The sequence below is a fragment of the Poecilia formosa genome, unplaced genomic scaffold (assembly GCF_000485575.1).
Source record: "Poecilia formosa unplaced genomic scaffold, Poecilia_formosa-5.1.2 Scaffold122, whole genome shotgun sequence".
NCBI lineage: Eukaryota > Metazoa > Chordata > Actinopteri > Cyprinodontiformes > Poeciliidae > Poecilia > Poecilia formosa.
In genome coordinates this window covers 596,580-608,588 of record NW_006800061.1, presented here as the reverse complement: position 1 = coordinate 608,588, position 12,009 = coordinate 596,580, and the positions used below count along the sequence as shown (strand labels likewise).

At 37.7% G+C, this 12,009-nt stretch overlaps 1 protein-coding gene across 1 annotated transcript; it reads right to left on the bottom strand.

The window, feature by feature from the left end:
* Positions 1–1,070: 1,070 nt before the first annotated feature.
* LOC103144142 (elongation of very long chain fatty acids protein 4-like) lies at positions 1,071–11,049 on the bottom strand. The gene is made up of 7 exons (XM_007560986.2): positions 10,765–11,049; positions 8,213–8,304; positions 7,195–7,382; positions 6,788–6,868; positions 4,785–4,956; positions 4,535–4,662; positions 1,071–2,785 (listed from the first exon to the last, which is right to left on the bottom strand). Exons 2-7 carry the CDS (start codon positions 8,277–8,279, stop codon positions 2,507–2,509), a joined length of 915 nt encoding a protein of 304 aa, XP_007561048.1. The 5' UTR covers positions 8,280–8,304; positions 10,765–11,049; the 3' UTR covers positions 1,071–2,506.
* Between the last annotated feature and the right edge of the window lie 960 nt (positions 11,050–12,009).

Genomic DNA, 12,009 nt, shown 5'->3' with positions numbered 1-12,009 from the left:
CACACAAAAAAAACAACAACAATGAAGTAAAGACAAATTTAGCATCATATAAATAGTTTTTCTAAGCTACCTCTGCTGCCTCAAGTTGTATTTGAATACAGCTTGTTTTATTAACGTCTGCTGAATCCGCTCCATAAGTCTTGTGTGCCTTTCCAGTAACGTGCAAACAGTTTTGTTCATTCCTGTTGCAGCATGGAGGGGGAGCAGGTTATAGTGCCCTGTGCTAAAAGCCTTGACCCGGCCTCTGCAATCCTCTTAGTCCTTGGCTTAGATCCCTCTATGTCCCTCAGGAGGACAAATGTGTTCCCTCGCGCTGAACTCATCCAGAATATCTGTCACATCTTTACCTCTAACAGTCCTTTTTACCCCTACTTTGATGTCTGGAGGCAGAGGGGGGGTGGTTCACAAAAAAAGTTGTCCTTCAAAGAGAGCAATAATGGACTGAGTAGAGAAACTAGGGGGAAAAAGCAAAGCATGAATTGGAATGATAACATTTACAAAATGTAGATTTGTAAAAAAAAGATAAATAAATAAATAAAAAAATTGTAACTGTCTACTTGTTTTGAAGTATTCTTTAAAATCATCCTTTATTAATGTATTTATTTTGAAGAAAAAGCATTAACGTGTACGTAGAAATTGCAACTAGATTTAAATTTCACAGTAACACTCCCGCTTTTCTCCTTTAGCAATTGCTAACTGCTGAGAGATTAGCGGTAGGTTCTCTTGACAGTGACCTGCTTCCTTGGATAGCTGGTGGAGTGACGTGGAAATAAGCTCTTTTGGAGCTAAAGCCAATTTGCTTTCAAAGATTAGGGCAGATCTGTCTGAACAGGTTGCAGGTGCAGCCTCTCTCTCACACAGAGACCTTCTCGGAGATCTTTCCAACTTGGAGATGCAGAGAAAATGGAAAGACAAAGCGAGGAAGAAAGATAGGGAAAAGGTGCGAAGCGGATGGTAAGGATTTAGCTCTGCATTAGGTATGGCATCAGGCTCATCTGTATTACGAAGTGTCATAGAAACAGTGATTGTCAACTGATCTACATGCACTAACACAAGAACGCAAGAATCTATGCAGTGCTGACAGTTTCTTTATTTAATTTAATTGTGCAGCCAGGAAGCAGTCACCTTTCTTTAGACAAGACAATAAAATGACCTGTTGATTTCTTTAAAAAAAAAAAAAAAAAAAGTTTTACCTTTAGGATGAATTTCCCTGCGGTCCTAAGTGGGAGTCAGACAATATCCTTGAAACTCATCTATGACGCACAGTAAAAGGAAATAATGTGTGAAGACCCATAAAAAAAAGATATATATTTTTTTACAGGGTCATCAACTTTTTTCTAAAAATCCAAACAACTCTAAGGTTTTATCCCAAGTCTTTCAAATCAGCTTTTTTTTTTTCTTTTTTATTATCTCCGAACAAAAAGGTAGTAGGATATGAGTTTATAAATGCAGCACGGTCGTAGTCTTTGCAAAGAACGGCACCGTCCACAACCAGTTGGACTGGAAGATGCTGTAGATAACTGCAAAGAAGTAACAATGCCTTGCAAAAGTATTTGTACACTTTCAACTTTTTTCTTTTTTTTTTTTTTTTTTACAGTATCAAGTTACAAATTCCAATATACTTTATAGGGACTGTACATGAGACACCAACATAAAGCGGAGCAAAATTTAAAAGTAGAAACACACCAAAAACGTGCAGCTGTGTGAAAGATTGTTTACAGTGTATGTACAAATGAATGTCAAGAAATTATTCTTGTCCTTTTGTTGTCTGAAAAAATTGCTACTTGGTGTTTATCTGCCACATAAAATCCCAGTAAGGACTATTGAAATTTGTAGCTAAACAAAATAATCAAAGGGTAGTAATACTTTTGCAAGACAATGCAAATAAAGCAGATGGCAAATATAAGGATTTTGTAAATTTCTTTGATAACCATATCTAAATCAACTGCATCTGTAAACATAATGTCACCCACCCACACCCTCTGCTCCCCCCCAAAAAAGATTTAAATAACAAAAAAAAAAAAATATATTTTGGTAACGCTTAAAATTAATCAAAAAATTTTTAGAGCACTAGCAAATAAATTAGCACATTAACTATTTAAGCTCTTAGATAAAGCAGTATTAGAATCCAGAGTACAAAAATTGGAGGTGAATTTTGGTTGTAAATGCTGAGCAGGTGTGCATTTTCTGTGACATTTTGGTCCTAACAGGGTCCAAAACACAGTTGGACAGACGAGCGTGGAGCCTATGTGGTCAGCATTTTGCTTTTCTTCATTAACAAACTGTTTTGCAGACAACCAACACAAATGTCTTCCATCTAAAACCAGAAGCATTTACAGACTTGCCCATAAACACACACCCGACACCCGCTGTTCTCCTCAAGTTGGTCCCGAATCACGTCAATCTACATTATCTGCAGAAATGATTGTCTGGTTTATTTCTCCCCTCCCTTCCCTCCTTCTCCGTCCACTTTTAGATTGTGGCCAGGCACGCGCCTCTATCTTCTTCACTCCCTTTTCGCTCTTCCCTTCTTTTGCCTCTTCCCGTTTTCCTCCACTTCTTCCATGTTGCTGTGGCCGTTAGTCACAGCCGATGTGCCGTTGGCCACCGGCTTGCCGCCTTTGTGCGACGAAGGTTTGCGTCTGTAGGCGTGGTAGTAGAAGTTGGCGAAGAGGATGATGAAGGTGACAGCATAGCCGATCAGAGCCCACTGCATCCAGCAGGGGAACGGGCAGCCAGTGTAGAGCGAATAACCGGCGTGGCCGATGGTTACATGAAACTGGATCTGTTAAACACGGAAAGTATCTAGATTTAGGAAAATATATTCAATTAAAAAACACTTTAAACTCGTCGCTGAGGTTCATTCAGGCTGCAAAAGACGAGAGAGAGAAAAACTTTCAGCTGAAAAGCGGAACAGCAAATTGTTCTGGTTTTGTTTTTCCTTTAGAGCTTTCAATTATTTGGAAATGAAGGCAGCTTTACAGGAAGCTCAGATTTAAGAAATTGCTGAGAAATACGCAGAGATTTTTATTTTAGCTACGCTAGCTGTGCTAACAAAGCTGGTAAATCCACACACCAATTTAAGATGCTCAGCCAGCTTAACACATCAACGTGATATCAATTTATCTTTGTTTTAAAATATCAGGTTGTTCAAAATCCTGCTTATTTAAACGTAAACTATTCAACTGAGTAATTCTACAATAAATATAGATTCTTTAAAACAATTATTTAGTGAAAAACACAATATATCTGCAAGTCAACTCTGGACTATTTGTTTCTACTGTGATTACAGATACTTTAAAGTTTATTTTGTGAAACTTTTGAATACATCCACCTAGATCATTTTTTTTCTGATACATATTTTTAAATTATTCATCTTTCTGATAAGTTACAAAAGACACATCTTCTGAGTGTTTTCTGGGTGATACAAGAAGGGTCTCAACCAGGGTGCGAAAGATGCAAGAAACAACTAATGTCTGTATCAGCAGGTCAAAGGTTCACAAACACCAAACATTGGGAAATTGGACATTAAACTCAGATAAATTTGTCCTGATGTTACACCATAAATAGGAGAACAACAAACAATGCTCTAGAATTTGAAAAATATGTTTTATTTTTGTGTGAAACTTATTAAAATATGGTGCTTTTTTTTGCTTAATTTTATGCAGGACAAATATAACTCAGGTTGAGATCCACGAAAGGAGTTCAAATGCTTTTAAATTGTTTTATTCACACATAAATCAGTGATAATTAATAAAAACCATTCTTGTGACCCATTATCTATCAAAATAGTACAACTATATTAGGGCGTTTCAAATAATCTTGCATTTTTAGGTAATCTATGAAGGAGCACGTTATCAAGTTTGTTATGCTATTTTTTTCTTTTTTGCTTTGGACTGGCTGATCAACACGGACAGAATATCAACAGAATACCAACAAAAATTAAATATTTAGCATCTGATAACACCAAAGTAATTAGAAGGGCATAATGTAACAAAAAATGGCAGATTGCATTGCCTTTTCCTGTGGTTTATCATCCTAATGATAAGTGACAGTCATCTTTTCGACATAATATTGTGATTATTAATGATTATGTCTGAAGCTCTGTCTTTAGATAAACTATATATAATTATTATATGTAAATGTTATTTTAACCTAATATCAGATTTATTCATTCGCAGTTATTAACTGAGATCCTACCTAAAAGAGAGACATCACCCTCCCAAAATTATCACATGCTGCTCATATACATGTCAACAGCAATACTTTATAACTATAACAGCATGAATCTATGTCTAAACCAGGGGTGGCCAAGTCCAGTCCTCGAGAGCCACCATCCTGCAAGCTTCAGATGCATCCCTGCTTCAACACACCTGAATCAAATGACTGGCTCGTTATCAGGCCTCTGTAGAGCTGATCCCGGTCTGTTGGAGTAAGGATACTTCTAAAACTTGCAGGATGGTGGCTCTCGAGGACTGGACTTGGCCACCCCTGGTCTAAACAGTAAAAAAAAATCCTTAAATGTGTTACTCACCATCTGAATTATGGTGAGGTATTTCTTCCACCAGAGATACTTCTGCATATGAGGTCCCAAGGCAGCCAGTCCATAGTAACCGTACATGAGGACGTGGATGGAAGAGTTGATGGTTGCACCGAAAAATGCTGCAGACAGGGTCAAGATATGCTCAGATGTAATTTTGTCCAGGTTGTTAATAAACCTCCAGCAAGTACAAAAGATTGGTTCAGTCTGGACTGCAGAACGAATCACACATGCTTTTACTCACACTGTCCACCAGGGACCCACTTGATACCGATCCACCAGAGGATGAACATGGTACAGTGGTGGTAGACGTGGAGGAAGCTGACTTGGTTGAACTTCTTCCTCAATATAAAAAACGCCGTGTCCAGGAACTCCACCCCTTTGGAGATGTAATACCACCAAAGAGCAGATGCTATCTGGAGACATAAAGGAGGCAAGAGTGCATTTGTGATGGTAGAGGTCAAACATCTGCACGGTAACACAACGTTTAGGTAATGCAGGTTATATAGACATTAAGGACGACAGTTGGAAAAATCTGACCCAGATTGTTGGGTTAGATAAAATACTAGAAGAAACACCATCATTTTTGACAGGCTGCCATTTTGAATTATATAAAAGCCTGACCGGACCTCATGGAAACAACTATTAGAGATTTCATAAAAGACTGTAAAATATTCAAATGATGCTGTGGCGTAATGGTAATATCAGTGGGATGTAATTCCCAATAGAAAACAGTTTTGCTCACTTAAGGTAACATTAGCTGTGTTTAACTTTCACACTTTGACCAAATAACTGGCTTTAAAGTCAATAAAGACAGGCTATATCTTGTGCAGAGATAAATATATTTGTTAGCAAAATTTAGCTGATCACGAAAAGTCTACTTAGACTTGTTCAGGTTGTTGTCTTTGTTCTTTGAATCACATAATTTCAATGCTGAGTTCACTAAACGTTAAGTCTTTAATTTGACCCTAAATAGTTGTTCAGTGATCCAGATAATGGCCTGTTCTTTTCAACTCACCTTTAGTTAACCTTAATGTCAGACATGAACTTCATTGACTTATTTTTGAATTAAAAAGACATGTCTGGATTGGTGATGTTTCACCAAAGATTAGTAACTCAGACCAGTCAGGGTAATTAGCAAAATCACCTAAAAGTTTTAATTCAGCTGCTTTTTCAGAACTTTATTAAGTAAGAGACAATTTGGATTGCTTGAGGCTGGGTTTGGGAACTTGCACAGTGAGAATCTCACCAACAGAAACCATCTGTCTGATTGAACCCAACAGCTTGTCAGACTGGTTTCGCTTTAAATTTGTGTAAAATTAACCTAAGTTTTACCTATTATTTTTGAATCAAATCATTTATTTTTCTATGATGATATTTTCAAGGTCTGTTTTACAAAATTGCATTCACAGAACATAAACTAGGAAGTGAGAACCGCCTCTGTCTTCAGTTTAAATAACCACCAGTGACGCAACAGCGTTGAAAGTTTGTGAAATAGTCTTTCTATGAAGATTTAAAAGACAAAGTTGTTCCAAAATAGCATAACAATGCTTTTGCAACTGGTCCCACTGACAAATCAGCTCAACTTCCCTGTGAAGATTAATTTTACCAACATCAAGCTGGTTCAAACCTGTGTCAAAAAAAATAAGAAGTTGACTGCTGACATCTACTCTACACAATCCCAGTTTAAAAAAATAAAAACAATACACAAACAAGAAAAAAAATTGTCAGAGGTAATTTTATTTGTATTTTTCTTAATAACGAAACGTATTCTTATATAATCAATCTCCATCTATACTCTTGTTTAATACTGTTCTATTACTTGCTGAGTGTTGGACATGCACATGGTTCACAAGGCCATTCTCTAAAAGTCACTATGATAACTCTGACCCCTGGAGTCCCTCCCACTGAGCCAGAGCACAGAGCTGCAAAAGGTGGTGGAGCTGCAGCTTAAAGGTGGTGTGACCAATTACCACACCCTCTTTGTCCTAAAATGCCAGGTTCTCATCATCTCTCTGTCTCTCTCCTGCTCTGATGCCCAGCAGAATTAGCGATCTACTTATCGTCAGCAACAAGATTACAGTATCACTCCAACTGTTAGCTGCGGGGAAAGCGCTCGAGGCCGTGCACGCGATTAGCAACCGGCTTAAACGTCAACATTTGTTAAACGAATACAATTTTCTCCAGACAAGATAGGATGTGTGGGACAGATTAGCTTAGTGAAAGGTGCAAGTGGGGGAAGCTTACCCTGACTTCATTCACATCATTTGAGTAGTTGACAGGCTGACACAGGTAGCTGTATCCAGCGGCTCTTGATGCTAGTAGGAGCTGACAAAAGGGTGCAAAAGGCAACGTCAGCATTTACAGACATTTGCATCAATAAAAATGTTCATTTCAGGAACAATCTTTAAAAACATTTCAACATGTATGTTGTAAATAACTCCAAAGGATCATAAACCACCAATCAATTCAATCAATTTTGATTGAATTGAACTGTATCTTTTTTGATCTGAACTTGACTACGTGAGATTGGAAAATAAATCAGGCTGAATTTGATGCTACACTTTTGGAAATAACTTTAGCCTGCTTTTCTTGTAAAAAGTATGGATAACCTTTGTAATAAATGGGTGCTAAACAATTAAACTGGCACCAACCTCTTTGGCGATATAGAAGTTGAGGACCACCATGCTGAAGTTGTACACTATGAGAGTCTTCCTGAGTGTAAAGGGTTGGCGGTCCTGCATGTACTTAGGCCCTGCCCACAGGAAGATCAAGTACAGGCAGCTGATGGCCAGGGTGGGAGAGGGAGACGACATCATCGGCCAGTTCTCCACCCTCTTGTCTGGGCAAAATGGAGGGTTTCCGTTATTATTGAGTTTCTACGGTTGTTTAATTAGTTTATGCCTAAACAGTTTAGTTAATCAGTTGAAATGTTACTCACACCATGTAAATAACATTTAATTTGAAACACACCAATCACCAAGCTAGAGACAGAAGACAACAAATGTTCTCTTGGTCTACAAGGTTACAAAAAAACAAAAAAATAAAAAATCTTTCTTTCATTAAGTGCATCAAAACTAAGAATTCCTACTTTTTTTCAGTTCATGAACACATCAACCAGCAAAGTGTGCTTTGAAGCACTTTTCTGAGTTAAAAAAAATCAAATAAAAGTTACCATTTGATGAATAAAAGGGAAAGATCTTGTTATTGTTGAATTCAAAAAAAGCATATAAAAGAATATTCAACACATTCTTTTCTTCTCTTTTATGTCTTAAGAAATGTGCACCTCCACATCTCAGCAGATGATTTTAAAGCGAAAGATTCGAAAGTTTACATTGTTGTTTCTCTTTGTCTTAAGAGACTACTTCAATACCTTCTTTGTAAAATAAACAAGAACTTAAAACTTGTAACTATTATTGCTTATTCTAACTGGATATAGCAGTATAACTAAATTCAAAAATGCAGTTTAGCAAAATGTAGCACACATCCATCCTGTCTATGTCACATCGATGTCGACTCCAAGTTCAAGGCATAGGAAAGCAATGCAACAATGTACTTTTATAAGTTTCAAATTCAAGTAAACAATTACTGCATAACATTCAAATCTTTACATGTGCATCATAAGCCACGCTGCTGGTGAGAGTGGATCAGGAATCGGTGAACCCATCTTACCTGCTATAGTAAGGCTCCATTTATAAAACTCTACTGTGTCATTCACAAGATGTGTTACAACCTCCATGGCTCTACCGTTGCTTGTGATTAAACTGCGGAGACAGAAGACAGCAAAGAGACACACAAATTAAATTACAGGTCATGCACACCACATCAGTGGGACACAGGGCTACGCCCTACTAGCTTGAGTGGGTACTAGTTTTGCAAACAGCTGCAAGATCCAGCACATTGTGTTTTTATTGCTCCTGTTAGGGACAGTATGAAATTCTTTTTTTTTAAAGGTTTTTTTGTTTGTTGTGGTGTTTTTTTTTTGGTTGTTTGTTGGGAGGGTTGTTGGTGATGCTGGTGGCGATGGTTGGGCGGTGGTGGGAGTTGTCGCTGTTGCGGCCGCGTCGTGGAGTACTGCGTCCTTGCTTGGTTTGTTGTTCTTCCCTGCTGCGCCACCGCAGCCCCCGTATTATGTTCTTCTTTTTTATGACACAGCCTTTTTTTGGTTGATTGTTTCGTGGCGTCCTGGTGGTGTTTTTTACTACCTCTTTTTTTTTTTTTTAATAAGAAACACTCATAGAAATGGAGCTGGTAGCTAATGTCCATCCTCTGATGAGCCTGTATTATGTTATGAGCTCTAGAATCTCAACATTTTTGATCAAAACTAATCAATTTAAACATGTTAAAATATACTTTTAAGCAAGTTACCTTGCTTAAAAGTAAGGTAACTTGCTTTTAAGTTAATCCTCAACACAGGATTACGTCTCATAGAAGAGACTCATATGAGTCAAGCAGCAAACATTCAGTTAATTTAATATAGCGTGTTGTGTGCTGATTTCATGTTGAATTTGATTGGTCTGGGAAGCTGGAGCTCAGATCTGGGAAAGAGCTTACATCCTAGCTGGGTGAATCTCAATTAAATGAAGGAAAACCAACACAAGCCATCTCTTCTGGTGCTAACTAGTCATAGCAATTTAAGACGACCAATAATTCTTTGCATGACACACATGCTAGTTCAAAGAAGCCCTAAAGAAGCATTTTCACAATTAGAGGTTGTATAGTATGTGTAACACTGGAGCTATAACACATAAAAGACACAAATGACAAAAGATTTTCTGATTGAGGTCCTGGTTTTAAACTAGACAAATAACAAGATTTTCTTTATTAAGCCTCAAAACATACATCACTAACCTTTATCAGATATATAAAAAGGTGCACCCGAGGACATGCTCCACCTATTTTTGCATGTTGGTTGCTGCTGTTTAAATGGGGAATGCTGAAACTTAGACACATAAAGGTAATGAATTTGGATTCAAAACAATCAGATTTTCCAGTGTTTCACCAGCCTGATTTGGCCTTTCAGGGCAAATCAAAGGAAAATGGTTGACTCCTATCTCTGACTGATTAATTGGGTAGTTTACCTTATTTTTCACTACGTTTCACAGCCCCATTTTGAATACTGAATTTGGGGCTGCTCTGTGACGTCTGGTTTCCCCAGTCTGCGTTTGGACTGCAGGAGACATCTTTATTTTAAGAGTAAAGTGGAAAATCTAATCTCCATTTACAAAGAGAAGTCACTGACTTACTTGGCTGTTCTAAACCCTGACATTTATGCAGAATGTGTAAAGCACAAATGTTCAAATATGGAGGCTGGAAAAGAGCTTTTAGCTGAGTTTTGGTGACCCACCCACAGACTCATATTCTGTTTAGGGCCCTGTACAAGCTGTGGCTAACTCTGGATGTCTGTCTCACTGAGACTAATTAGGGTGCCTTACATAACAAACAGCTCTTATCTGCCACAGAGTTGAGAGCTTTTGTCTTTATATTAATCTATTATTAATCCAATGAGTCAGATCAGCTGTCCTTTAAATAATTAATGGCCAAGTATACAGTAACTACTTTACCAATGTGAGTGTTCAGGAAAAGAGCTGAGTACTTCAGTCCAGTGTTGCACATAGGTGAAGGGATTAAATAATCTGCAGGGATGGACAATCTTTGAGGGATTTTGCACGATAACACATCAGGATGTAGTTCAACCAGCAGGCAGACACAGGCCAGATAAGAGATAGAGGGTGAAGCGTAACAAAAAGACTGGGGCGCATGTGTCAGCAGGTTTCAGCTCTGGCCGCTCAAGAGGCTTAAATTCAATTGATCAATGAGCTTAGATGAGGGCCTAAGAACAAATGCCCAGAGAAACACAGAGTCTGATCGGTGAATATCTAAATGCATGTGCTGGAAAATACAAAAATAAAACTAGAGTTCCCACATATTCACAGCCAGTCATGATTTAAAACTACCTTGCAAGCTAAAGTGGCTTGGTGTATTTTCCTTCATGTTTATAACAGGTGGTTGGCTGAAATGTGTTGAGAGATAAGAGGCAGAAAAATAAGCACAGAAATAGCTAAATGCTAGAATAGATTTAAATTATTTCCTCGAAATAATTTCAAATTAAAACCTTACACAGTTAAACTCAACAGGTTTGAGAGTGGAAATTATAAACATACCCAACAACACAGACACACAGTAAAGAACGCAAAAACACATAAACATTAGGAGCTACTTACGTCCTTGATAATTAACAGTGTATAATGACATCCGGTGCAATTTGATGCCCAACCCCGTTCACTTCGCCCCTCTTCTCTCTTCTTCTTCTCCTTCTTCTCTGACCAATATACCTAAGCAGTTTCTGCGTCGCTACGCTCGCACCTCCACATTGAGCAGCAAATATATTTTGGCAAGAAACTAGACAAGGCAAGTGAAAAAAAATTATATATATCTACGTCTAAAGAGTGGCGCGATACGCACGAGGTTCGCTCAGCCGCATCATCTTCCTCCAACCTCCTGGACACTGAGGAGACAGATGGAGGCTTCGCGCATGCGGGCTTTGGCTTCTCGCGTGCTGCCACTATGTGAGGCAATTAATCTATTTTCCTTTGCCTTTCTTACGTATCCGCTGCTCGGGCGTTGCAGCAATCTTTCCCGAAACCAAACTTACACACTGAAATTCAAATAATCGCCACAGGAAACAATAAATTCCAACTATATAAAATTTTGTCTTTTCAAATGTTTTCATTTAGGCCTTATACGTATGTACCATTGATTAATGAGGTTCTGGTCTAAATTTAGCTTCACGTTGTGTCTCACCGTTTCCAGTTTTGATGAAACATTGATAATATATTGATAATTCATAACTCATTCATAACATAAATTCATATAATAATTTCCAAATGACTTAGCAGACTATAAACGGTTGCTGAAAAAAAGGGTTCACAGCCAACATAAAAAATCCTGACAAACAAAAAACTGTTAAGATTTTTTTTTTAATTGAATTGTTTATGAGATGCCTTTTGCAAACACCTTAAAAAAAAACACATATTTTTGTTTGTACCCACAATACATGTGTTGCAACAATTACATGCATGTTGTGTAAATTATCTAATAATGGCATTTTGGATAAGAGCACTTATTAAACCTATCTAAGGACGTTGTTTTTGGGGTTTGCTGATATATTCTGTCAGGGTTTCTGTAGCTCAAAAGTTTATACTAAATAAGCAGAAGAAGCAAATAGTATTGGCAATTTCCTGCTATTGACTTATTTTTGTGTAGTTTGTCTGTATTTGCTCAATTTTAAGTAATTGTACAATGTGGAAAGATGAAATGTTGAGGCTATTCAAGGAGAACATGCAATATTTTTTTATTTTGTTCAAATTAATGCCACTGATGTATCACTTCTACAGAAATTTGCAAGCCCGATTGGCATGATCTCTCCAGTGTTCTTCACTACTTTTGTAGTGGGCTCTTACATCGCT

Coding starts and splice junctions, on each gene's coding strand:
- LOC103144142 (XM_007560986.2), bottom strand. CDS start 8,279: ATGGAGGTTGTAACACATCTTGTGAATGACACAGTAGAGTTTTATAAA. Junction 4,957..6,787: donor ATGATGTGAATGAAGTCAGG/GTAAGCTTCCCC, acceptor TTATGTCTCCAG/ATAGCATCTGCTCTTTGGTG. Junction 4,663..4,784: donor GTGGGTCCCTGGTGGACAGT/GTGAGTAAAAGC, acceptor CCCTGTCTGCAG/CATTTTTCGGTGCAACCATC.